Source organism: Engystomops pustulosus, chromosome 3 (assembly GCF_040894005.1).
Source record: "Engystomops pustulosus chromosome 3, aEngPut4.maternal, whole genome shotgun sequence".
In the NCBI taxonomy this organism is placed as follows: Eukaryota; Metazoa; Chordata; class Amphibia; order Anura; family Leptodactylidae; genus Engystomops; species Engystomops pustulosus.
The window spans coordinates 158,427,442-158,453,404 of record NC_092413.1 but is presented as its reverse complement, the minus strand read 5'-3'; the positions used below and the strand labels follow the sequence as shown (position 1 = coordinate 158,453,404).

Sequence of the window (25,963 nt, the reverse complement as noted above, 5' to 3'; positions counted from 1 at the left end):
TTACTTACCCGGTCCCTCGGAGTTCCTGAAAGTTCATTGTCCGACGACAATGCATTGTGCCGAGATTCACTAAGATCGTGCCTCGATATCTTGCATGTGTCGCTTCCCTGCTCAGGCCAGCCGGAGTTCACCACCTTCGCAGTGCATGGCTTGTGACACAATTTAAATCTTAAAACCCACGCTCAGTCCAAATGAGTCAGATCATCCACCGCCCCCTGATTTGTCACATGAAAGTTGGCGCGCCAAAAGCTGCCACGGCAGCGCAAATCCTGAGAATGTTTAGAAGTACAGCGGAAATGCGATCCACGGACCCTTAGTAAACTACCGTCATAAACTGGGACACTTACTCATATATCCAAGGACTGTGACTGGTAATATTTTTATATTTGTTATCCATGGCCTTCTAAAATCAACCTTTGCAATAATGATAATGAGCAAGAAGAACTCTGGGGGGTGTTACCAGATCCCCTCTGTTTTGTAGCTTCACTACTACAGTCACGGTGCCTGGATCTATCTGGTGTCCCTGGTTTATCATGCTTGATTTGGATCATAGATTTCCGTTAAGTAGTTCATAGGCACATGAACTTTGTTTGGGGGTTGTTTGTATTTCCGTGGGGTCGTGGGCAGGACAGTGTTTTCCATTGCCCTGTGTGAAATCCAGCTGCTAACATAAAGCTTACATAGCAGGTCCAGTTCCTGCTCTTGTTTGCAGCTCGCAGAGTCCTTTTCCACAGTCATCGGCGCATGAGCGGTCCTCACACAGATGACACGTGGCCACATTTGCAGATGTTTGTTTTTTTTTTTTTAAATAAAAATTTGAGAGCACCATCCAACCACTGTAGGAACAAGGTTTGGGCAAAGGCGCTCATTCAAGTAAAATAATCTATTGTACTACCAGACCAGGTAGCACTTGAAAGTCTTGTATTTTCTTATTTTTGTACATGCTTTCAAACTGCAGCTCTTGTAACCTACCACCACTATACTGATCGGATTAGAGTTGGGCTGCTTTAATACAGCGGTTTTGGGACCTATTATTTCTGGATATACTTCCCCACAGCCGGCTATTACGCCTGGCGCATCCTCTAGCTTTCCCCGTATGTACGTACGGCCCGGCACCGTACATCACTATGGAGATGGGAGGGGTGAGCTGAGCATGTGCTACTACAGCCGTATGAAAGCAGCCTTCTAGTAATACCAACTCCACTTTACATTGCTCTCTGCTTTTGTAAACAAATATTTGGATCTATGCTTCCTCTTGTTAACGCAGCATTCCCTGGTAGTCACTGGTGTAACCTTACTATAATGAGCTCAGGGAAGTCCCCATCCCTCTACTTATGTGCTGCAGAACTAACTCCAGCCCACTTCCTTCTAGTCAAAGCAAGGCTGTTCCTCCATGCACAATACAGAAGTACACGTGTGTGTTATTGTATTACAGCCACTGCTTTCTTTAGTTGGATTAGTGTGTAACGTTTTGTTAGGTAGTGAAGGCGCTTTATACTCTCTGATGCTTCATGTTTTTAGTACAGGCTAATTTAATTGAAAAAAATTTTTTGTGTAATTTCACTTATTTTTGACAGGTTTCGCAATAGGAATGCCTGTATGTGAATTTGACATGGTAAAGGATCCAGAAGTTCAGGATTTTAGGAAGAATATTCTCAACGTTTGTAAGGATGCAGTGGAGCTTCGTGATGCAAACGGCCCCATCAGTAGAGCACTTTATGTTTACCCTCCCAATGTAGAATCCTCCTCAGAGCTTCCCAAACACATAGAAAGCAAACTAGACAAAGGTAAGACACCAATACCTACCAGATATTTGTAATCTGGATTTTCAGAAAACTTTTTGAAGTTACTTTATATTTTGCTTTACAGAGATTCCAAGACTGACAGTAAATTCTAATTACTTAAAGAACACATGTAAGCTCAATAAAACACACTAGCGGCACATACAAATGAAAGAATCTCTATCCTGCTAACAGTTCTGTCACTGTGAAAATCCTAGCTTTATCAGAACATGCTGTACTGTGCTGTGGCAAGTAGCCATCCGATCGACTGCCCTAATTTCCAGAGGTCCGGCATATTCATGAAGGGGGTAGTCACCACCGGCAGCTGATGTGGGACTGGCGGCCCAGGGGAGAAGCAGAAAAGAGTGCCTGGATGGCCCCTCCATCAATACGCTGGACAGCTAGAAAATAAGTCAGTCAATCGGACCGTGTCACAGTACAGCACAGCTTTTTAGTATGTTGTCAAGGTGACATAACTATTGAGCTGACAAGTGTCCTTTAAGTCACTTTATTTGGTATCCACAAACCTTGTAGTGATTTTGTGTGACCCAAGTAAGAACACACAGAATTTCAGAGTTGGCACGCTGCTAAATTCAGATGTGTATTGCTAAAATATGTGTATGGCCTTATAAGAAAAATCTATGATTTTCACTGAGGGCCTGCATGCCCGTTATTTTCTAATTATTCTTTCACCTGTACCATGTTATCCACATGCTATCATTTATTTTATTTATTTTTTATCGAATCGGCTTATTTCTGATTTGAATCCTTCTGCAATTCTGCCGCAGCCAGTGGGCAGAGCTCATCCTCTGGATTGCAAAGTTTGATTTCCATATAACGATCTGCAGCCTGAAATGATGGGTCACTTATGTGCTCACATATACCTGGACCCCTGCACTAATAAGCGCTTCCATTGCCCCCCCCCCCCCCAGGGCCCTTAGGATCATTAGCATATTAAACGTTGATTTGGAAGGTAAAAGGCCATGGATAACAAATACTTACATGTAGATTGCCATAGCCATGAGATTGATTTTGTAGTTTTCCTTCAATGTATGTATACAGGTAGTACGTTACACCTAGCTCAGAGATCGCATTAACGCCTCACCAAGCGTCATAGACGCATGATGAGGCGCCATTACTCCCCAGAATAATTACCAAGCGTAAAAGTACGCTTGGCAATTATCCCTGGCTGTAGTGTGTGAGCTGAGCGGTCCGGAGCGCACAGCAATGGTGTGCAGGACATTACACTGGCAGCGTGCGGGCCGGCTCTGCTCAGCTCACACTACAGCGCTGGTAGCCTCTAGAATGGAGCTGCTCCGGGTAGCCGTGATGTCACGGGAGGGGCGGAGCCTCCGGGAAAGGGGCGTGGCTTACTACGCAGTCTCCTCACAGGAAGTAGAGCTGTAATAGCTGCCTGCAAGTAGAACGTGTACAGGTACTGTGTGCATACATGTGTATGGAGGGGAGGGGGCCTGACAGGAGTGGATGTGATAAGGTCAGGGAAGACCTGTACGTTACATGGGACTGTATGTCTTGCAGGTGCTGAGTTGGCATGAGGTGTAGTTTACATAGGTCTGCGTGTCTGGCGGGTGCTGAGGTGGCATTAGGTGTGTGTTACGTGGGACTGTGTGTCTGGCGGGTGCTGGGGTGACATGAGGTATATGTTACGTGGGACTGCATGTCTGGTGCTGAGGTGGCATGAGGTATATGTTACGTAGGACTGCGTGTCTTGTGCTTAGGTGGCAGGTGTATGTTACGTGGGACTGCATGTCTGGTGCTGAGGTGGCATGAGGTATATGTTACGTGGGACTGCGTGTCTGGTGCTGAGGTGGCATGAGGTATAGGTTACGTAGGACTGCATGTCTGGCGAGTGCTGAGGTGGCATGAGGTGTATGTGAAACAGGACTGCATAAACAGTAAAAACACGTAAAAAATGACAGACACAAATTCAATTAATAAAAAACCTATAAAAAAAAACGCCTCCCCCCAACAGAGACACCAAAAAAAAATAAACCAAAATTTCTTTAAAAAAAAAACATTTTACAAAGCAACTATCATGGATTTGCAGTGTCAGCTGCAGTATGGCCACTGGGGCTCGGCGGCGGCTGCCACAGTCTGGTCACATGGGGAGAGGGATACATTGGGGCACATTTACTTACCCGGTCCATTCACGTTCCAGCGGCGGCTTCTCCGACGCGCGTTCAGGTCTTCCGGCGATTCATGAAGGTCCTGCGCCCGATGTCCACCAGGTGTCGCTGCTGCGCTGAGGTCCGCCAGAGTTCACTGATCTCTTTCTGGTGCATGTGAGTATGGCCCGTGCAACCAATTTTTTGTTTTAAATGCGGCAGTTTTCCCGAATCCGTCGGGTTTTCGTTCAGCCACGCCCCCCGATTTCCGTTGCGTGCATGCCAGCGCCGATGCGCCACAATCCGATCGCGTGCACCAGAAACCCGGGTCAATTCAGGGGAAATCGGCGCGAATCGGAAATATTCGGGTAACACGTCGGGAAAACGCGAATCGGGCCCTTAGTAAATGACCCCCATTGTGTGTTAGCCGCAGTCTGGACGTTTGGTGTCAGCGGCATTAGCCACAGTGTGATGGTGGGAGGTTTCAGCGACTGTGGTTGGGGGGTTGGTGGCGTCAGCTCCAGTCTGGTCATTGCATGAGGTAACATCACTACAACTGCCTCCTTTTGCTATTTAAAGGGGTTATGCGGGTTTAAAAAATTTCTTATGGCCGGGCTGGGGAGGGCTATTTAAACACAATAAACATGTACTTACCTCCTCCGGTGCTGCCGATGTCCCGCGCCGCGGCCGGTCTTCTCTGTGCTCAGGTTTCATTACAAGTGCGCACAGGGAGCTTCCGGCCGGCCGGATGCTCCCATGCGCACCATCTCCCAGCGCTTACAACGCTGAGAGATAGGGACGAATGGGAGGAGCCGTCCACATCGCGGACCGGAAGCTCCCTGTGCGCGGCTTCCGTGCCCCTGTAAACAAACAGGGGCACTGATCGAAGGGACCGCGGCGCGGGACATCAGCAGCGCCGGATGAGGTAAGTACATGTTTATTATGTTTAACTAGCCCTCCCCAGCCCGGCCCTAGGTAATTTTAAAACCCGGATAACCCCTTTAAACACAGAAGATACTGACACATGATTTTCTTATATAATTAGCGTATATCAACATTATATACAGCTATGAGTTATATACTTGTATTACTGAAAATTTCATACTCCTTCCCGGCTAAAAATACTCCTCAAAAATAGTAAGAGGAGTATTATTACTCTTCTAGAAATATGTTAGTGCGACCTCTGGCCTAGCTACTCCCTGTTGAATAAATGTGTTGAACATTATACATGAAATATTTTCTACTGGTGAGCTTTGTCTAACCTTTCTAATGAACTTTATTGACTACTTCTACAGGGCAAATCATTGTGGTTATTTGGGTCATTGTATCCCCTAACAATGAAAAGCAGAAATACTCTTTAAAGATCAACCATGATTGTGTCCCAGAACATGTCATCGCTGAAGCCATTAGGAAAAAGACCCGGAGTATGCTTCTGTCCACCGAACAGCTCAAGCTCTGTGTCCTGGAGTACCAGGGGAAATATATATTAAAAGTCTGCGGATGTGATGAATACTTGCTGGAAAAGTATCCGCTCAGTCAGTATAAGGTGAGAAGACCTCTATTAATCAATCCTTAGGTATATTAAATCTTATTTTAGCTTTTATAAAATTGGCTGTATTTTTTTTTCAGCATGTATTTGCATATAAGCTGACCCGAGTATAATCCGAGACACCTAATTTTAACACAAAAAAACTGGAAAAAGCTATTGACTCAAATATAAGCAGAGGGTGGGAAATACATTGTGTGCTGCCGTGCACCGCTATTCTCCATGCATGGAGGAGGGGCCTCCTCCTCCTCTCCAGCACACGGCGGGTATACCGCTGTGTGAATGTACCCTTAGCCAGTTTTAATTACATTTTGTCTTTCATCTAAATATTTACAGACCTTTTTATTAAATGTTTTCTCTGTTTCAGTATATTAGAAGCTGCATTATGCTTGGTCGGATGCCAAATTTAATGTTGATGGCCAAGGACAGTCTATACAACCAGATACCAGTGGACACCTTCACAATGCCCTCCTATTCAAGAAGGATTTCAACCGCAACCCCTTACATGAATGGCGAGGCTTCTGCCAAATCTCTGTGGGCAATCAACAGCACCCTAAGAATAAAAATCCTCTGTGCAACATATGTCAACGTAAACATTCGAGATATTGATAAGGTACCTTTTATCTGGAAGAGTGTGTTTTTTTTGTTTTTTTTGTTTTTTTTTAATCTGCAATCATTTTTTTTATTTGTTTTCTTTTAAATCACATTTGCTTTTTCTTTAGATCTATGTTCGAACTGGTATTTATCACGGAGTTGAACCATTATGTGACAATGTTAACACTCAGAGGGTTCCCTGTTCCAATCCAAGGTGATTTATGCTATTACAGTTTTTTAATATATTTGTTTCTCTCTGCTTCCATCATATATCCTTAATATAATCTTTAGAGGATTTTTAGTTTGGTCCACATCAAACTGTGGTCGATGGAGTCTTTAGTTGTGTTGGTTGATTTTTATTTTTTTTTTTAATAGAAGCTAATGAAAAAATGTTGGCAGGTTTCCAAATGATCTTCTTGCAGAGTGATGATTTTGACACCTTTTTAGATTTTATCATCCACTACACTATTCTGGTTATTTTATTATTTAGAGGTTGCTTTCATTTTGCCAACATTTCCTCTTTCCAGGTGGAATGAATGGCTTTTGTACGATATGTTTATCCCAGACCTACCCAGGGCAGCTCGCCTTTGTCTTTCAATCTGCTCCGTAAAGGGCAGAAAAGGAGCCAAGGAGGTAATGCATTATTTTATCATGTTGCTTATATTTAAACTACATTTTTCTTTCTGAATATTCATGTACATGTCATCCTGTGCTGTTATTTCAGTGCAAACAAACAGAGTGACATGTTAAAGGTTATTTCATGTCTTTTCCCCCTCTCCCCACTGACTTCATCCAGGCTTTGCAGGTCCAGCAACCTGTGCAGATATCTCCAGGTCCTCCATCATTGAGTCATGGTCTTAATTGGCTTAGTAACCTGTACCCATCCTAGAAAATGGAAACCTTCACTTGCTAAGTAGCTTTTTCCCACTTCAGCCAAGTCAGTGACCACCTGTCTTTTATATACCAAACTACCGTAATTCTTCTTGCAACTATTATTTGTCTGCTCATGCTGGATTTATGATTTAACATAATCTAGCAAATAATAAAGCAAATCCACTCCACTACATTGTGCAACTTTTCAGCCGTTGATGACCTAAGACTGCTTGGTAAATCTGGTATTTGAAGCTTTAAAGGGAACCTGTCATCAGGAGCCCTTTTTCTGTCTCCCCCATGTCCCCATAGATAATCGTGTACACATTTCCAAAGAGTTTTCATAATAAAACTGGCCTTTTCTGTCTAAAAAGATTAGTTAGATGAAAGTTTAGCTTTCTGTATGCAGAGCATTGTCCCTAGTAACCTGGATGTGGACAGTGAGGAGTGGGGCAGACATGTATGACGCCCTGAGAGGCTACACGATGGTGAAAGGAAATATGGGGGACATGGGAGGTTTTTTTTAATTTTTTTTAAATTGACGCATAACAGAGGAGTTTCCCGAGGGTATGGGAGAAACCACTCCTCACTGGCCACTCCGAGGTAAACTTTCATCCAACTCCTCTTTTTTCCTTCTAGCTGAACATTAGTATAAGGTGGGAAATTTTAATGTGTACAATTGTTTCTTCTTGCAGGAACACTGCCCCTTGGCATGGGGAAATATAAACTTGTTTGATTACACGGATACATTAGTGTCTGGGAAAATGGCTTTGAACTTGTGGCCTGTTCCTCATGGATTAGAAGACTTGCTTAACCCTATTGGTGTCACAGGGTCCAACCCAAACAAGGTATTCAGGGCGATTTGCTATTTACGTGCCACGTTAAATAAAACTGTATTGCCTGAATTGGATGCCTAGTGTCTCACCACCTCCATTCCTTATTAATGACCTAGTTGTACACTTGGTCCTGAAAACATATATTTGGTAAAATATCCATAATGCTACATTTAATTCAGGGTGTAGGCCATGAAAGCTCTTGGAGTACAGTCTAACAAGTCCATGGACTTAGTCACTATACATTGCCATACAGCAGGAAACACAGGATGGAAAAGCATAGACCTCTATGAAAACTTATGTTTTGATGGAGGTCATAATAACCTTTGGAAGCTGGCTGTCACTGCATGTCCGCCTTCCACTGTTCGAGATCTGGTGTGTGCCCCGGGGGATGTAACTTTCTATATGTCGAGAGTTGTCACTAGGGAGACTCCCCGAACATCTGCAGTAACAAATACTAGTGTTCTGTTCCTCATACTTGTGTAAGATTGCTGCTATAATGTTGTTTTATTTGTTTTGCTGTATTCTTTTACAGGAAACTCCTTGTCTGGAGCTTGAATTTGACTGTTTCAGTAGCCCAGTCAAATTTGCTGATATGGCAGCAATAGAAGATCACGCAAACAAAGTTTTGGAGCGAGAGATGGGCTACAATTACAGCCATTCCGGTCTGGTAAGTGAATCATTTTAATATTCTCCTTGTATATATATGTTCTTGCCTACAGTCAGGATACAAGGATACAATGACATATACAGCACATTCTGTACTTTAAATTATATTCAAATTTATTTTCCATTTGCACAGTTTGGTGTTCATTTTCACTATTTACAAAATGCAACTTGATTCACTTTTTTAATGCAGCCGTTACATTTTTTAAAAAATCTTTTACGTTTTTGTTGCACATTCAGGTTAGGTAAAAATGCAAAAGGGCAATTATAATACAGTAGGAATATTTTGTTGATGTGGTAATGTTATTTTTCAGGCTAGCAGAATAGCCAGAGATAATGAAGTAAGAGAAAGTGATAAAGAGCAGCTCAAAGCCATTTCTGCCCGGGACCCTCTGTCTGAAATCACTGAGCAAGAAAAAGAATTCCTTTGGAGCCACAGGTGTCTTTTATATTACTATGTTCAATGGCTTTACATAGAATAGTAGTTGTCGACAATTTTTATTCCAAAAAACGAATGGTTAAATCTGGGTAAAAAGATAAACATAATGCCTGTGAGACTAAGGGAGTTGTGTATTTATGTTTAAAGAACATTTACCACCAGGATGAAGGATTGTAAGCCAAGCACACTTGCATGCAGGCGTGTGCACCCTCTGGCAGGATCTGCTCTTCTTTTAGCTTTTTAGGACCATCTTTTCATGCAAAAAAGGTGTTTTAAAAGTATGCAAATTAGCCTTAAAGGGCTCCAGGCTCCATAGATCAGATTGATTGACATAATTTTTTAAAACTTTTTTTTCATTAAAACAAGGGCTTAAGCTAATAGAAGAGCTGATCCTGACAGAGCAGGCACAGTGTAGTTTACATTCTGGTGGTAGATATCTTTATAATATTGTATTTACTGTATATACTTTGCATCAATTTTTTAATATTGAGCGGAAATGCTTTTCAGTATATTGGCAATATAGGCAGTCAGATACTGGTGCGTTGTGCATTAACCAATTAGCTGTCAAGGACAAATGTAACTCCTTTCAACACATTCTTTGACTACAATATAACTCAAACTCTACTACAGCCTAGAATCTAGGTATAACGTTTGGACACTGCAATTATGAAATCAACGAGTCCTATAAGAAAGGTTTGGTTTCTGGTTTTGTGCAGGAAGTAAGCACAACATTGTTTCTTTCCTCTTTAGGGACATTTGAAAATTGGGGATTAAACTTATAATTCTGGGTTAGCGGTATTCGTACAGCTCAGGAGAAGTCTTGAAGTTGTGATCAAGAGTTTTGGATTAAAAAAGATATTTTAAATTGTTACACCCAAATTATTTGATTGGTCCCCAAACAAAAGGTACCTCCTTAAATCATCATTGAAGAGAACCTGTCACCAGATTTTACCCCACTAAACTATTAGTCCCCTTAGTTAGGGTATAAAATGTTGTTTCTAGAATTTCCTCTTTCGTATAATATCTCATCCGTTTACCTATTTAAAAAATTTCCCCCAAAGTCGGGCAAGTATGACTCTTCAATCCCCAATTTCACATGAGATAATTGAGTTTAGTGGTTGCAGTGATTGTGTCAATTCTGTACATAGAAATGTGTTTGTGCCTTATTAACCCCTTACCCGCATGTGACCTACTATTACGTCACATGTCGGCTGTGGATTTATGCACAGGCTGAGCCTTCTCCATATAAAGGGGACGTTTGCTGCATATTGCAGCAAACACCCGCGGTTGGTGCTGGCACCTCCTGCAGGTGTTAATCTTGTAAAAACCTCCTGCAGTTGCACGCAGTATATGGCAGGATCAATCAGATTACCTAGGATAAAAGTATCTGAGGAGGGGTCTAAAAACAAAATAAAAAAATAAAAAATAAAAAGTTTAATATATGTATGTGTATATATTCCACTGTCCACATCTGTAAAGAATTTGTATGTTCTCTCCGTGTTTGGGTGGGTTTCCTCTGGTTCCAAAGCCCCATTGTGAGCCCCATTGGGGACAGGGCCGATTTTGGCAAGCTTCTATAAATTGTGCATTATATAAATAAAGGAATTATTATTATAAAATGGTAGCATTGAAAATATCATCAAAAGTCTCAGACAATTACACCACACAGAGCTCTGTACACCGAAGTATGAAAAAGTTATTAGAAAAATACCCCTCTGGTTTAACTGCCTGTATGTCCAGTCCTGTAGCTCACATAGGCATAAGCCTGATATGATCTGAAAAATTAGATTCATATCTTTAGTATGTTAATAAAGTAGCTTTTTTTCAAGGTGCTATAAAATACAAAAAGATGGGCGTTATCTGAAGGGACACTTCCACTGCAACGAAGAGAAGAGTCATATTTGCCTGACGTTGGGAGAATTTTTTTTTTTTTTTTTTTTTTTTTATTTTTTTATAGGTAAACTGGTGAGATCTAACATCTAAGAGATTTCACATCTAGGACATTTCAAACCCTACCTGAAAGGGCAGTAGTTCAGTGGGGTAAAACCTGGGGACAGGTCCCCTTTTAACATCTTGTTCCAAAAGAAAAAAATGTAATGTTCCAAGAAAGTAGATCCTGCCCATGCCTTTCCTTTTTAACCTTTTGAACACTGAAACCCCAATCAAGCTACCAATCCAAATAAGCTAGCAAACTCCTCTACTGAGAAGCTTTTCAATATAGTAATGATAAGTGTCCTCTCCAGAAGTTGTCAGATGACTTTGTTATTGTGGGGTGTGTAAGAAGGAGTAAAATTCTCACAGTCCCCTTTCACACACACGCCGCTACTTCTGAAGATGGCCCTTACCTTTATAATGTTGAAACGCTTTCAGTATAAGATTGTTGCAATATTAAGCTCTGTTTTCAGTATAGTGGCTGAACTGAGTCACTGCAACTTATTTATTATTTAGAGATTTCTGCTTTCTCTTTCTTTAGCAGCTTCTGTATACTGCTGTGTGAGTACTGGGTGTAATGCAGGCCCTATCCCATGGGAATGTTACTGAAATGTTTCTTTTTAAAAGGTTTTTTTACTTAATGAAACACTTCCCATATCTGCTTTAGTCAAACGTCAATCACAAGAACTGAGGTCAAAGGTTGTCCCTTGTGTCCTTCTGGGTCCACAGTGTTTGTACTTGTACAAGGGCTTAGTGGTTAGATCAGCCATTGCCATGGGTGTTTACCAACAACTTGTTTGCCTCCCCTCAATAGGAGAGAATAGGAACATTTGCTATTGTAGGTGTATAACCTTGATAAAAAAAAAAATCAAGATGTAAATTAATGTAATGTGCTGAATGCTATAAGTGGTATAGACAAAGGCTTAGTTTGTCTGCTTTTTTTTGTTCATAGCCATTTTCAATCTCTCATTTCTACAGGCATTATTGCCGAAATACTCCAGAAATCCTCCCTAAGCTGCTGCTAGCTGTGAAATGGAATTGCAGAGATGATGTTGCACAGGTAAAATTGTGAGGTCTTCTTTTCACATCTCCCTTAAATGTCAGAAGTACACGATTACATTTACTTCCCCCATAACATTTAAATCGGTAGGAAAAAGTTGTGTATCTTGTAGAAATGACTTCTTATAGAAATTGTACTTCTGGGTTGTATAGGTTGTATGTCTATACATCTTCCCCAAATACCCAGTGGCATATAGTGCCAAGAGCCTTAATATTGCTTGTCTGTGGTATGAGCACTGTTACGCAGAACTCCTGAAAAAGAGGCTTTATGCAGCTACTCCATGTTCTATATTTCTGGTGTGCATTTTTTTTCCAGTCTCTTGCTTTTTTTTGTAATAAACCATACAATTGTCACTGTTAACAATACACAGATGTACTGTCTGCTGAAAGAATGGCCTCCAATCCGACCTGAGCAAGCAATGGAGCTGCTGGATTTTAATTACCCAGACAGGATGGTCAGGTCGTTTGCAGTTACTTGCCTTGAAAAGTATTTGACCGATGACAAGCTGTCACAGTACCTAATCCAGCTAGTACAGGTAATTTACTATCACACCTGCCTTGTATTTATAACTGTTCTGTTTATTTCAGTAACAATTACAGGAATGAGCTTTGTATAGTCCAAAAACTACGGTAAGACGCACCACAACATCTTTTTCATCAAAAAACGAAAATTTATATTTGAAACCACTTCCACGCCCTTGGCCTCCTTGGGCTGAATCCAGCAGCTCCTCCCTGTGCTTTCTCTGCATGCAGCACTAATGTCATGTAACCAGGGTGACAAAATGTCAGGTTCTTTAGTCCTCCTAACATTACCAAACTGTACCCCACACACATATCTGAGCACATGAAATCATAACAGCCTGCATTGGAGAGAAGTCCATGCAGGCATGCTGTGATGTTATGTGCTCAGATATGTGCATAGGGTGCGGTTTACTAATATTAGGCTAAAGGACCTGAGAAGATGTCATCCTGGTCGCATTACATTAGGCAATGCCCCCAACTTGCTCTAGATGCCTCTGGATACCAGGAAAGTTTATAGCACTGATTTTATGGAGTTGTGAAGAAACTATTTTTAGCTTAAATAACTAAGTTAATAGGGCTCCGTGGGAACCTGCCACTAGCTGTATTTGTGAAAAATGTGATGACAGGTTCCCTTTAAATGACCTTACAGTGATGAAGCATGTTATCTGAAATCACCGAGCTCCTTATTCCCCTTCATTCAGCTGGTAATTGTCGGGACGGGCAAGGAGAGCCGGGGCGCTACTCTTGGAGATTGGGTAAAGCACTAACAAATCGGTCAGATAGGTCTGAAGGCGCTAGATCCTGCCGACTTCGTACTATAATATAAACTACAAACGTTTTTTGTTTGGTTTTTGTTTGTTTTTTTTTTTAATAGAACTAAATGATTTTTTTTTTTCGATGCAGCTATTTTTTGATAACTTTACTTTAAGGCTACATTCACGCTGCCGTTGCCCCCTGTAGCGTAGCGCACTGGGAGAGGAGGAGGTGAGCGCAGCTCACCCCCGCCCCTCTCCATAGAAAGTTATGGCGCACTGTACCATACTACGGAGAAAGATAGGACATGTCCTATCTTTTTCCGGGGTACGGAGAGGTACGGTGCCGCACACGTGCGGCACCGTACCGCTCCTGTTGGGCGCCGTGCGGCCATTGCCGTCTATGGAGGACGTATATCGGCTGTATATATGTCGGCCGTATATACGTCCCCCATACTGCAGTGTGAATGTGGCCTAAGAAATACCTTGAAAGAAAACTGAAGATCATTGCGTTATACTGTGTTCTTATTTTGTGCAGGTTTTAAAGTATGAACAGTATCTGGACAACTTACTGGTCAGATTTCTGCTGAAGAAAGCCCTAACCAATCAGAGAATTGGACACTTCTTTTTCTGGCATTTGAAGTAGGTTTTAGTTATGAACTTGTGTATTGTATTTGGAGGTGTATGGGCAGTAATATAGCGTTCAGACAGATTCACACTAATATTCTGGTCATTATTTTACATTTGTCTTTGGAAACCAAAACTATGAATGGATATAAATGGTGAGCTCTATGCTACAGTCATTGCTGTTCTCTATTTTTGCAAAAAAATGTGATGATCATAATTAAAGTTTTAATGTTGATATACCTTGGTGTACACCTTACAAAAAAATCCTTCAAATGTTGATCAATGGATCAGTTACAAATAATAATGATGCCTGTTAAATCCCTGCTAGGTCAGAAATGCACAACAAAACGGTCAGTCAGAGGTTTGGACTGTTGCTGGAATCCTACTGCAGAGCCTGTGGCATGTACCTCAAGCATTTAAGTCGGCAGGTGGAGGCTATGGAGAAACTCATTAACCTCACCGATATCCTCAAGCAGGAGAAGAAGGATGAGCCTCACAAAGTAAGTATTACAGAATGTCTGCACAAAACATTGCAATTTCACTTAAAAGTTAAAATAAGTTGTTTCATAATGAGTTAAAGGAGCAAATTCTCCTCACTAAGCCCCTGCACATCCAGTTGCATTGCCTGGGAGCCCTTCTGATTTTCAGTTCCTCCTCCCTCTTCGCAAAGTGACTTCTATGCGCATCCTTTTTTTTCTATTTCTGATACTTGCCAGATTTATATAAACTCATAAGGAATTGTGAGAAGAAATTTACTGCACATGTTCTTTAAGAAGAGTTCCTCCTTAAGAAAGTAGAAAGTTATAACTTGCATAAAATATCTATGTACATGTATGTAGATACATTTCTGCTTATTACCATGTTGGAGTTGACGTAAAACTTATTCTAGGTGCAGATGAAGTTTCTTATTGAGCAAATGAAGAGGCCAGATTTTATGGATGCTTTGCAAGGCTTTACCTCACCTCTCAATCCTGCACATCAGTTGGGGAATCTCAGGTATTTCCTTTCCCTCTTGCCTTATGTTCCTGTTCTTTCTTTTTATAACATCTGGTCTGCAGATAATTTATCCAAATCACTGTTTTTTACTTTAGGCTCGAAGAATGCAGAATAATGTCTTCTGCAAAAAGACCACTTTGGCTTAACTGGGAGAACCCTGATATTATGTCTGAGATGCTGTTCCTGAATAATGAGATAATCTTCAAGAACGGAGATGGTAGGCGACACTGAATACTGTAAAACAAAATGCAATAGTGTAGAATTCTGGAATAGTTTAACTCTAAGCTTTTGGCGTTGCTTTAATGAGAAGGTGTTTGATTAGTAAATAGAATGTAAAGCAAACTTTAATTTTGTGCATAGCTTTATCATCTCCTATGAGCCACTGTGATGACTTTGTCACATCTATAGACTGCCTTTCCTACGTTTACACAGGCAAAGTATTAGTCATAGTAAGGGTACATTCACACGATGTATGTTCAGACAGTGACCGGGTACCATAGATGTCAATGGGGACTGGTATGCGGCCATATATCTTTTCCCATTATGTTCGTGTGAATGTGCCCTAAATCTGTCCCAGTACGTCCTTGGTTTTTTTTTTTTTTTTTTAAAAACAACTATTTTCATGCAGGAGTTACCACCATAAAAGGAGACTCAGAAAACGCATAGGGGAAAAACATGTTAACTTCTCATTTATGTTCCAACAATAAGGACAGCAAATGTATTCACAGAAATGATATTGGTATAAATGAGCTTAACACTACAGTAGTACAATCTTAAAGGACATCTACCACCACATTTACGGGTGGAAGACTGTCACCAAATGCATACTCATAACCTTAGGGCAGTGATGGCTAACCTATGGCACTGGTGCCAGAGGTGGCACTCGGAGCCCTTTCTGTGGGCACTCAGGCCATCACCAGAGATGACTCCAGGTATCTTCCTGCAGTCCCAGACAGCCCAGGACTTGCTGTGCACAGAGCTATTTTAAAGTGACAGCTCTACCTGGGATTATTTTCTGCTTTATTGGTGCCTCAGGTGCTGGTATCAATGAAAACTGTGACAGAGAAGGGAGTATAAATCATAAATTACATTTCTGTGTTGGCACTTTGCGATAAATAAGCGGGTCTTTGTTGTAGTTTGGGCACTCGGCCTCTAAAAGGTTCGCCATCACTGCCTTAGGGGGTGATAGGGGAGCACTCCTGCCACGTCCACTGCTCCGAAAGAAATACTTTATGTCTATTCAAATTATCCAGAGGCGCTCACCTCTCCACTAGCTGAGCGCCTTTTGGCTCCTTCGGAAGATAACTTGTACATGCCCCCTCATTGATATTCCCACACGTTGCCGCTCACAAGCACTGCAGACAGCCGGTGACGTCACGGTCTGTCAACGTGGTGGAATATCAATGTGAGGGCGTGCATAAAATATCTTCCGATGGAGCCAGGAGGCGCTCAACTAGCAGAGAGGTGAGCGCCTCCGGATAATTTGTCTAAACTTATAAAGCATTTATTTTGGAGTAGTATGGCAGGAGGACTCCCCCATCACCCCTAAGGTAATGCGAATGCATTTGGTGACAGTCTTCCACCCTAAATGTGGTGGTAGATGTCCTTTAAGTTATTGTGTTATTCTGTATAAGAAATAGGAATTGTAAATTTTAATGGCAAACACATGTTGCACTTTCTTTAAAGAGAACCCGTCATGCAAAATAACTCCCCTAAACTAAATATATTTTCATAAACTGCCATTAGAGAGCATTGCCTGTAAACCTAAGCAATGAGGTCCTAAAGCTGTATGCAAATGACCTGTGAAATGTCCAATGAAGCATTAGTATATTCAAGCTGTCCACTCTATTCATGAGTGGGAGGCACAGCCACACCCCCAGTGCATGACTGACAGCCTGTATAATGGTGTGAGGCTGTATAATGATGTGCTTCCTGGTGCTGGTGCCGGCGCCCCCTGCAGCCTGTGTGTATAGGAGAGATACAGCAGCTCCAGGCAGCCATGTTACAGCAGAACATGTCAGATTCATGTGTAGCTGATGTCTGTGTCTCTCACCTGTATATTAGGAGGATGCAGCATGTCAGCAGATGCAGCACACACACCAGCCGTGCTTTACTATACATTACACACAGACATGAGCAGGGGGAGGAGAGGGGAGGGGTAACAGGGGTGACATCACTGCCTCTGACCATGTGACCAGCCTCATTTATATGATAAAGAATAGATGATTTTACAATGAATAATGTATGAAATAACTAGATAAAGGCTGGGATGGGATCCTTGTGAGCTGCTCCAACAGGTAGAGGTGACAGGATAAGTGACACAGACCTGATGACAGGTGTCCTTTAACACACTTCCTTTTTTTTTTTTTTTTTTTTTTTTTTTTTTTTATTCCAGACTTGCGTCAGGATATGCTTACACTTCAAATCTTAAGGATTATGGAAAATATTTGGCAAAATCAGGGACTTGATTTACGGTGAGTGATGTATATTAAAATATAAGGCCTTGCAGTATGAGATGAAGGCGCGAGACGTTACAGGGACGGCTCTAAACACTACACATTAACTTTACTGCCCGTTTAGATTGTAGAAGAGCTGCAGTAGTGCAGCCAGGGCTATTACACTTTGTATGTAGAAAATTCTGTCCCTCTTTACCTTTCTGTCTACACAGCACAGTTACTTACCAGGTAAACTCTGAGGGGGATTGGCAAAGAATGCCATGTATCAAATTATGTCTTTTTGTATGGTTGGATTTCCCTTTTAAAGGCCATCTATTCTAAGGGAAGATCCCCAGTAGAATCCTGTACAGTATCTCACATGCACTGTTCAGTTGGCTGAATAAATTGCCCTTGATCCTCCTGGAAAAACTTTTGCCTTGGTTTATGTAAATGTAAAATCCCATGTACAGAGGGAGTTCAGACAGTGGTAACTTTTTGTTAAAAATATATGTTGTATTTTAGACATTTTTCTAAGTAAGGGTAAAGTCTTATTAACATTTTTCTTTCACTTTTGCACTTTTTTGTGGTGTAGTAATCCTGTACTTTGGCGACATTTTGTGAACCGCGTATAGTGCAGTTCTTGATCAGTGTCTATAAAAATGTGACCTTTTCTTTCAGGATGTTACCGTATGGGTGCCTATCTATAGGAGACTGTGTAGGACTTATTGAAGTGGTCAGATGTTCTCATACCATTATGCAAATTCAGTGTAAAGGAGGATTAAAAGGTGCTCTTCAATTCAACAGTCATACGTTACATCAATGGCTCAGGGATAAAAACAAAGGAGAAACGTGAGTTGTAATCCTGAACTTCTGATATCCTCTTTACATACTTTAACGTGACTTTCAAATTGGCAAGAGTTAAGTTGATTCCCCACGTGTTTTCATAAGAAATACATTTGTCATATGCACAGCATATTCCCTAAATGTCTGATGGATGCGGGTCCCAACTCTGGCTCCTACTAAAATGAAGCCTTCATGCTGGCTTCTCACGTCTCCCCATCTGCCGTGAGCAAACCCTGTTGTGAAATACCCTGTTTCTGTAACTCCAATTCACTTTTCTGGTAGTTTGTTGAAAAGCAAACACTGCTTTCTGTCTATCTGTGACTGTAGGGGCAAGTTGATGCATCTTTCTTTAGAGATGTAACCCACATCTTTCTATTGAGCTATATCCTGTGGATAAGCCATAAATGTCTTTTGTAGGAAACCCTTTAAAGCTGCCCTGGCTGCAGGTCTTTCACACAATACATGTATTCCGTAGGGCCAAACAGGAATGCACAAAATAAATGTGGAGAAGCTGTAGCGGATGCTTGTGAGGCACAATATCTTCCACCTGTGAGTTATGGGGAAAAATCTCCATAATCCGTGAGCTGGAAGCTTCCTGCACAATAACAGCACATTGAGCTACAGCCTATCTGCTGTCCTTTATGTTATATATGTGGTGAAGTGCATGAGGGCATGCTCAGAACCTTTCTATGTATACAATAGTTTTATTCTTAATATGTATGCTTGATTTTTAGACTGCTTTTATCCATCTGCCTTTTTTTCTTCCTTAGGTATGATGCTGCCATTGACTTATTCACGCGGTCATGTGCTGGTTACTGTGTTGCCACCTTCATTCTAGGAATAGGTGACCGCCATAACAGTAACATTATGGTTAAAGACAATGGACAAGTATGTACAAACCTACAGTGTGTTTTTTTTTTTTGGGGGGGGGGGTTGTTTTTTTGTTTTTTCAATTTGATAGTGAATTGCCTGCCCCAGCTTTGCTACTAACCCTACCAGAACCTACTGTAAATATTTATTTAGGCTTTCTTTTATGTGCAAATTAGTAGAGAAGTGTCAGAAAGCACAACATATAAGATAAATCGGGCTGAGATTCTGCAGGAAAAGAAGTCACTTCTGGTTCTGCTTTGTTCCTTAGCACCTAGTATCAATGCTTCTGAAGTCATTTTAAATAAAATACTCTGCTTTAAAACACCTATGTGCTGTAAGACCAGAGAAACCTGCTAAACACAGTAGAGAATGCAGATAAAGATCCAGTTCCTGCCTGTGTCTCTGGTTCTAACATACTCGGAACCAGAGGTCGCACTAACATTTTTCCAGAAGGGTAATAATACTCCTCTCACCATTTTTGAGGAGTATTTTTAGCCGAGGAAGAGTATAGAATTTTCAGTAATACAAATATATAACTCCAAGTTGTATAAATTGTTAATATCCAGCCCCAAACCCCCTACCTCCCCACACTGAGCAGGCTGAGGCTGCCGCCTCTAAATTTATTTCATTTATTTTTCGGGGGTTGAGGGCATAACACTTTTTTTTTTTTTACACTGTTTATTTTTTACTAGATAGTCCTTCCCAAAAACATAAGCCTTCTGACCACCGCACTTGCGTTCACTAACTAGCAAGATGTGTTTGGCGGCGATAAAGTTGCAACTTACTGAGCACAAGGGTTTTGGTTCAGGGAGGATTTTGTTCAATAGAATGAGTCTCAATACAATATGAAAGCATTGGGGTCTTTGGGGTATTTATTTAATTATCCCTTACTTGAAATGCCTGGATCATTGTACAAGCACTGTCACCCTCTGTGTCTCTTCCTCATAGATTGTAAGCTCCTGTGACCATTGTACAAGCACTGTCACCCTCTGTGTCTCTTCCTCATAGATTGTAAGCTCTTGTGACCATTGGACAAGCACTGTCACCTCCTGTGTCCCCTCCTCCTTCTCATAGATTGTAAGCTCTTGTGACCATTGTACAAAGCACTGTCACCTCCTGTGTCCCCTCCTCGTTCTCATGGATTGTAAGCTCTTGTGACCATTGGACAAGCACTGTCACCTCCTGTCCCTTCCCCCCCTCCTCATAGATTGTAAGCTCTTGTGACCATTGGACAAGCACTGTCACCTCCTGTGTCCCCTCCTCCTTCTCATAGATTGTAAGCTCCTGTGACCATTGTACAAGCACTGTCACCCTCTGTGTCTCTTCCTCATAGATTGTAAGCTCTTGTGACCATTGTACAAAGCACTGTCACCTCCTGTGTCCCCTCCTCGTTCTCATAGATTGTAAGCTCTTGTGACGATTGGACAAGCACTGTCACCTCCTGTGTCCCCTCCTCCTTCTCATAGATTGTAAGCTCTTGTGACCATTGTACAAAGCACTGTCACCTCCTGTGTCCCCTCCTCGTTCTCATAGATTGTAAGCTCTTGTGACCATTGGACAAGCACTGTCACCTCCTGTCCCTTCCCCCCCCTCCTCATAGATTGTAAGCTCTTGTGACCATTGGACAAGCACTGTCACCTCCTGTGTCCCCTCCTCCTCCTCATAGATTGTAAGCTCTTGTGACCATTGGACAAGCACTGTCACCTCCTGTGTCCCCTCCTCCTACTCCTCATAGATAGTAAGCTCCTGTGACCATTGTAAGATCACTGTCCCCTCCTGTGTCCCATGCAGTCCACCCATGCATAGAACCTCAATCATAACTATTTTGTATTGAATACATCTTATGTCAGGCTCAGGTAACCAGTATTAATCAATTGAACTCCCTGGGAATAGATCAGTCACACAAACCTGTGAGAACACCACAGCAGGCACAGGACCCCCACCCACAGCAGGCACAGGACCCCCACCACAGATGACAACAAACACCTTTGAAATCAAACGCTTCTCCACTCTCCTTCTAGCTCTCAGACTCTGCCAAATCTGCATGTGCAGCTATATCTATTAGAACTAGAGAGACGGGTCAGGAGGGGAGGAGGAGCTGAGACCCCAGTAAAGGTCACATGTCCTGTCCTCCTGCCTGTGCCTTGTCCCGCCCCTTTTTAGTGTAATGTAATTCCCCTGCTGCTCCCTATATGTTAAATGACACAGGACACAGCAGCTTGGAGGAGACAGTGACCGGCAGCAGTGAGTGTTCAGGGAGTGTGGCTTTAGCTTCCCTTATGCCGACAGAAGCAGATACATCTCTGCAGTGTAGTGGGTCGGGTGCACGTGACTGCTCTGTGCGCTCTGCTGTCTGCTCTGCAGCTGCACACCACTACTGCCGATAGCCAGCGCCTAAACAAGAAAATCGCCAAGCGTATTTATACGCTTGGTGTTTTTTTTGAAGAGTAAATCAGCCTCTGCATGCGTCATAGACGCTTGTAGAGGCGTTATTGCGATCTCTGCTCGGAACCACAATCCTGAGGGGTTACCCTGCCGCCAGGTATGTCGCTTTAAGCTGGTGTCTGGTTACAATAGCCTGTGCTATGCTGATTTTATAATACCTTTGTCAGCATTCTGATTTCAGTACTTTATAATGGTTTAATTTACATTATCTTGCTCCCTGTCAGCAGCGTGTGGGGAGTCCTGAAAGAGGGGGCAGCTGCAGCTTGTATCTCATGTACAGACTGCAGCGGCCCCCTCCCTGGGCACTCGCCACATGCTGCTTGGAGGGAGCCAGGTCGCATGAATTATTATATAAACTATTGAAAGCATTCAGAATGCTGACTAAAGCATTTTTAAAATTTGTATAGCATAGGCAATTGGAACCTGTCACCAGGCAAAAATGACATTCCTGGTGACAGGTTCACTTTAAAGCAGAGATTCTTATCTTAAAAGTGACCCAATAGACTTGGTTCTGGGTACTAATAGAGGAATGATTAAAACTATATTTAATCCACTATCTTAGGGTGTTAGTTTAGTGTGGGGAATGCTGACAGGTTCCCTTTAAGCTTGATATACTGTTGGGCAGCCATTGAAATGCAGGATATGGTTCTTTGCTGAGCAGTTGGATACTATATTGATATGTGTTACTACTGTTTTATTGCAGCATTTCCTTGTATTAATAATTTGTGTATTCTCAGCTGTTTCACATAGACTTTGGACACTTTTTGGATCACAAGAAGAAAAAGTTTGGTTACAAGCGAGAACGCGTTCCATTTGTCTTAACACAAGACTTTTTAATTGTCATCAGTAAGGGAATTCAAGAGTGCACAAAGACTAGGGACTTTGAAAGGTAAGATATGAGGCTGCACTACCTAAGAGAGATGCAATATGATGCGTACATTGCCCATACATTGATGCATACGTTTTAAAGGTTTTTATTTATTAACTATCATAACAGTATTCTTGTGTTACACACTGAGTATTACTGACTGGCAGCTAGTCTCCGCATTGTCTAATTCTAAAGACAGAAAACACACTAGTTACTGCAGTGGCCAATAACCTATATATCTATCGCTGACCTCCTCGCTTATAGTGACTTCTACATATCAGGGCATAACATGTCTCGGAGTGCAGATGAACAAAACCCCCTCTGTAGGTCCATTTAGTTATGGAATGCTTCATAATAATTGAAAAGATAATTCTATATAGATGTTATGCAAGAAATGCAATAGTGCTGCCTTTCTCAGAGGTGTTGTTTAGGTCCTTGTTCTCTTGGAGTAGGTGACATTACAGGAAGCAGGTGAGGTCGTGCCACTGGCTGGGAGTCTTCCAACCTACTCCAATAGAACGGTTTGTGATTCCAGGACCTGATTGCAGTTAATTGGAAGTGCTCCCAGCAGTCAGGATAATATAGGGCACTTCACACCAGAAAGTGCAGAAGTATTCATTATATCTAAATTCTAAGGACAGAAATACAGACGTCCATTATGCCTTTGCTGTCTTCCGCTTTAGGAGGCTGAGATGAGCTCATTACTTATTTCTGGTGCAGAACCTATTTAGATGGCATCTACATGTTGATTGTTGGCACATTGCTAGTGAATTAACCTGGTAGATGGATTAATTGGGCGCTCCCTTTTCACATTCCTGACCGTATTTGGACCTGATGATGATGATTTACTATGAATGGGCCATGTATTGGGACAAAAGGGTTAAAGGAAACCTACCAGTTCAAATGGTAGGGGTAAGCTGTAAATACCAAGCACCAGCTCAGGGTGAGCTGGTGCCGGGGCTTACTTTCGCGGTTTTAACACTTTTTAAAGTTTATAGCTGTAGATGCTTCGACACTGCGTGCGCACGACCGTGCACGCGCCTACATGGGAAATGCCAGAGATGTCGCGCGCAGCGCTGAAGCAGCTTCAGCTATAAACTTTAAAAAGTGTTAAAACCGCAATACAGCAGTTAATAACACTAACAAAAGTAAGCACCGGCACCAGCTCACCCTGAGCTGGTGCTCGGTACTTACAGCTTACACCTACCATTCTAACTGGTAGGTTTCCTTTAATCTATTGGATCAGAGCTGTACTTCAGTGGGGGTCACAAATCATCTTCCTTTATTTTTGCACTATGATGTTTCTGGTTACAATGTGACTTATGGAATTTAGCGAAGTTTTCACATGCCAGTAGGAAGCACTTTGCTCTGATGAGATATTATAAAGTTTCTTGTGGTCTTCATTTATACAGTTTGTTAAAGACGGTTTTAAGCTAAATTTTCAATCTTTTGTGACAAAACTGAATTTGAAATGCAACAACTGAGGACATCAATGATAATGTATATAAGATGCACTTGATAACACATTTGTCTTCTTCTCGCAGATTTCAAGAGATGTGTTACAAAGCGTATTTGGCCATCCGCCAGCATGCCAACCTGTTCATCAATCTCTTTTCAATGATGCTCGGCTCGGGGATGCCTGAACTACAATCATTTGATGACATTGCTTACATTAGAAAGACACTGGCACTGGATAAAACTGAGCAGGAAGCTCTGGAGTATTTCATGAAGCAGATGAATGACGCCCATCATGGTGGCTGGACCACGAAAGTAGACTGGATCTTCCACACGATAAAACAGCGAGCCTTGAACTGAGCAGGAAGCTGGGCACAGGCTGTGGTCTTGCCATCCACTTTGTGGGTCACACACTGCACTGTCAATATGGACAAGCAGCACAGACCGGCTGCATGGGAATTGCACAAAGAGCATTACTATCACAGAACCATTAACACTAACAGGGTCTACAACACTAAAGGAAAACATTTCAAGAGCTACCGACTGGATCTCATACAATGCCTTAAGGTCAAACAGGAGGCTAACCCTCTTTACTTGCGTTTTAGCACCCAATGTATATGGTCATGGTCTGTTTGATACAAATAGAAGTTTGGCATAGAGAATATTTTTGTGGTTCCCATGTGTGTTTTGGATTGCTGATTTCTCTACCTTGGTGCAGTAATAACTAGGAATTCGGAGGGCACGGCCCTTCCCAAATGCCTCACAGTATTGTTTAACTGCAATGCAACTTTACATGCGCTTGACAAGTGTCCATTTTTTTTTTTTTTTTTCTTGAAAATGTGATACCATACAAATCTTGTTAAAAGGATTACGGTCTTGTTTTGTCTTCTCTGATATTTGTTTTTATAAGCCTATGTTTTATACTTTGCAAAAGTTGCACGTTGTTAAGAACTCAACTTTCCTGATGTGCACACTGTAACAGTGTGTGGTCAGTACTCTCTAATACACTTCATAGTGTGTGCAAATGTACAGTATACACTGTATATACACACATGCATTTATAGAAATATGTATTAAATGTTTTTTTTGTTTTTTTTTCAAATACTACAAAATGAGACCAGAAGGATATTGCATTGTTTTAAGTTAACTGCTTATTGCACTGAAGAATGTTGCTCTTATGTTTTTTTTCTTTATAGTCTTCCTAGGCTATGTTAAGAATGTTTTTATTTTAACCTCACCTTTACCCCCCCCCCTTTCCTTTTTTTCTTTTGTCAGATGTTATTTTATGTATTATATGTATCCTTGTTGAAGTGTATGGATGTTTTTTTTGTTGTTTTTTATAAAGGATATGCAGTTATTTTATTTGTTAATTTCCGCTGTCTAATGATGCTGGCAGGGTTGAGTGTACCTGAGTTTCTATATGTATACCGACTGTTTTGCACACAGATTCATTTATCCAGTTAAGATGTACGTAAATAAATTTACTAATTACTTTTATATACTATATAAAACTCCACTACATTTTCATATTACACATACACCCTACAATATTGTGTTTTTTACGGTTTTTATTTTATTAATCTAATTATTTGCCTTATCTGAGCCTTTTCCAGCATGCCTGATAATGACTGATTTCTAGGGACATATGATAACCATTGACTGCTGCCTAAAAAAAACAAATGACAACAGAAAACGTGTGGATGTTCAGTTTGAGCTCTTTTTTTTTTTTTTTATCAAGTTTGGGGCTGTTCAATGTTTGCCATAGGACTCACTAGTTTTCTGTTATTAAAGAATCTTATAGATGTCCTGTCTGGTAATTGAGTCTCCCTGTGTCAATACCCACAAGTTTAAAGGGGGTTAGTTGGAGGTTTTCTGATCCTTCTTGGATTCATGCAGATGAAGCAGCTGCCTCAGTTATTGTGTAATTAAGGGAATTGGAACGTGTTGGAGTGAAAACAGTAGTGGTGTGCAAGCAGTGTTAAAGGGTGTCTTAATTTTAGGGGATAGGAAATTACTAGGTGATAGGTGAGGGTCTGATGGGACACCCACCAATCAAGAGAATCCTGATCAGTAGTGGGTAAGTTGGTTGGTCGAGCTTGTGTCCTGCCACTCCCTTCTACTATATGAGCATGCTGGAGAGGCCAAGTGCTCGGCCATTTCCATCATTCCCATACAGCAGGGGTCGTGCTATACCTGCCACTCCCTAAATGACTGAGATCTTGTGATCAATGGGACTCCCAGCAGTCAAATCCTCACTGATCAGCTACTTATTCCCCTACCCTGTATCCACATGATAGGGAATAA

At 41.6% G+C, this 25,963-nt stretch overlaps 1 protein-coding gene across 1 annotated transcript in view; it reads left to right on the top strand.

Annotated features, from left to right (window-relative positions):
* The window catches only part of PIK3CA (phosphatidylinositol-4,5-bisphosphate 3-kinase catalytic subunit alpha), a 30,884-nt gene extending 5,728 nt beyond the window's left edge, over positions 1 to 25,156 (top strand). Inside the window, exons 3-21 of the mRNA XM_072142767.1 lie at positions 1,578 to 1,787; positions 5,203 to 5,453; positions 5,821 to 6,066; positions 6,176 to 6,261; positions 6,575 to 6,680; positions 7,613 to 7,765; positions 8,286 to 8,420; positions 8,731 to 8,855; positions 11,766 to 11,847; positions 12,218 to 12,382; positions 13,659 to 13,762; positions 14,076 to 14,247; positions 14,637 to 14,743; positions 14,839 to 14,960; positions 17,139 to 17,217; positions 17,857 to 18,027; positions 18,792 to 18,909; positions 22,074 to 22,225; positions 23,749 to 25,156. Of these exons, the coding sequence (XP_071998868.1) occupies positions 1,578 to 1,787; positions 5,203 to 5,453; positions 5,821 to 6,066; positions 6,176 to 6,261; positions 6,575 to 6,680; positions 7,613 to 7,765; positions 8,286 to 8,420; positions 8,731 to 8,855; positions 11,766 to 11,847; positions 12,218 to 12,382; positions 13,659 to 13,762; positions 14,076 to 14,247; positions 14,637 to 14,743; positions 14,839 to 14,960; positions 17,139 to 17,217; positions 17,857 to 18,027; positions 18,792 to 18,909; positions 22,074 to 22,225; positions 23,749 to 24,019 (2,855 nt within the window). The 3' untranslated portion in view covers positions 24,020 to 25,156. The remainder of the gene's footprint in view (positions 1 to 1,577; positions 1,788 to 5,202; positions 5,454 to 5,820; positions 6,067 to 6,175; positions 6,262 to 6,574; positions 6,681 to 7,612; positions 7,766 to 8,285; positions 8,421 to 8,730; positions 8,856 to 11,765; positions 11,848 to 12,217; positions 12,383 to 13,658; positions 13,763 to 14,075; positions 14,248 to 14,636; positions 14,744 to 14,838; positions 14,961 to 17,138; positions 17,218 to 17,856; positions 18,028 to 18,791; positions 18,910 to 22,073; positions 22,226 to 23,748) is intronic.
* Positions 25,157 to 25,963: the final 807 nt, after the last annotated feature.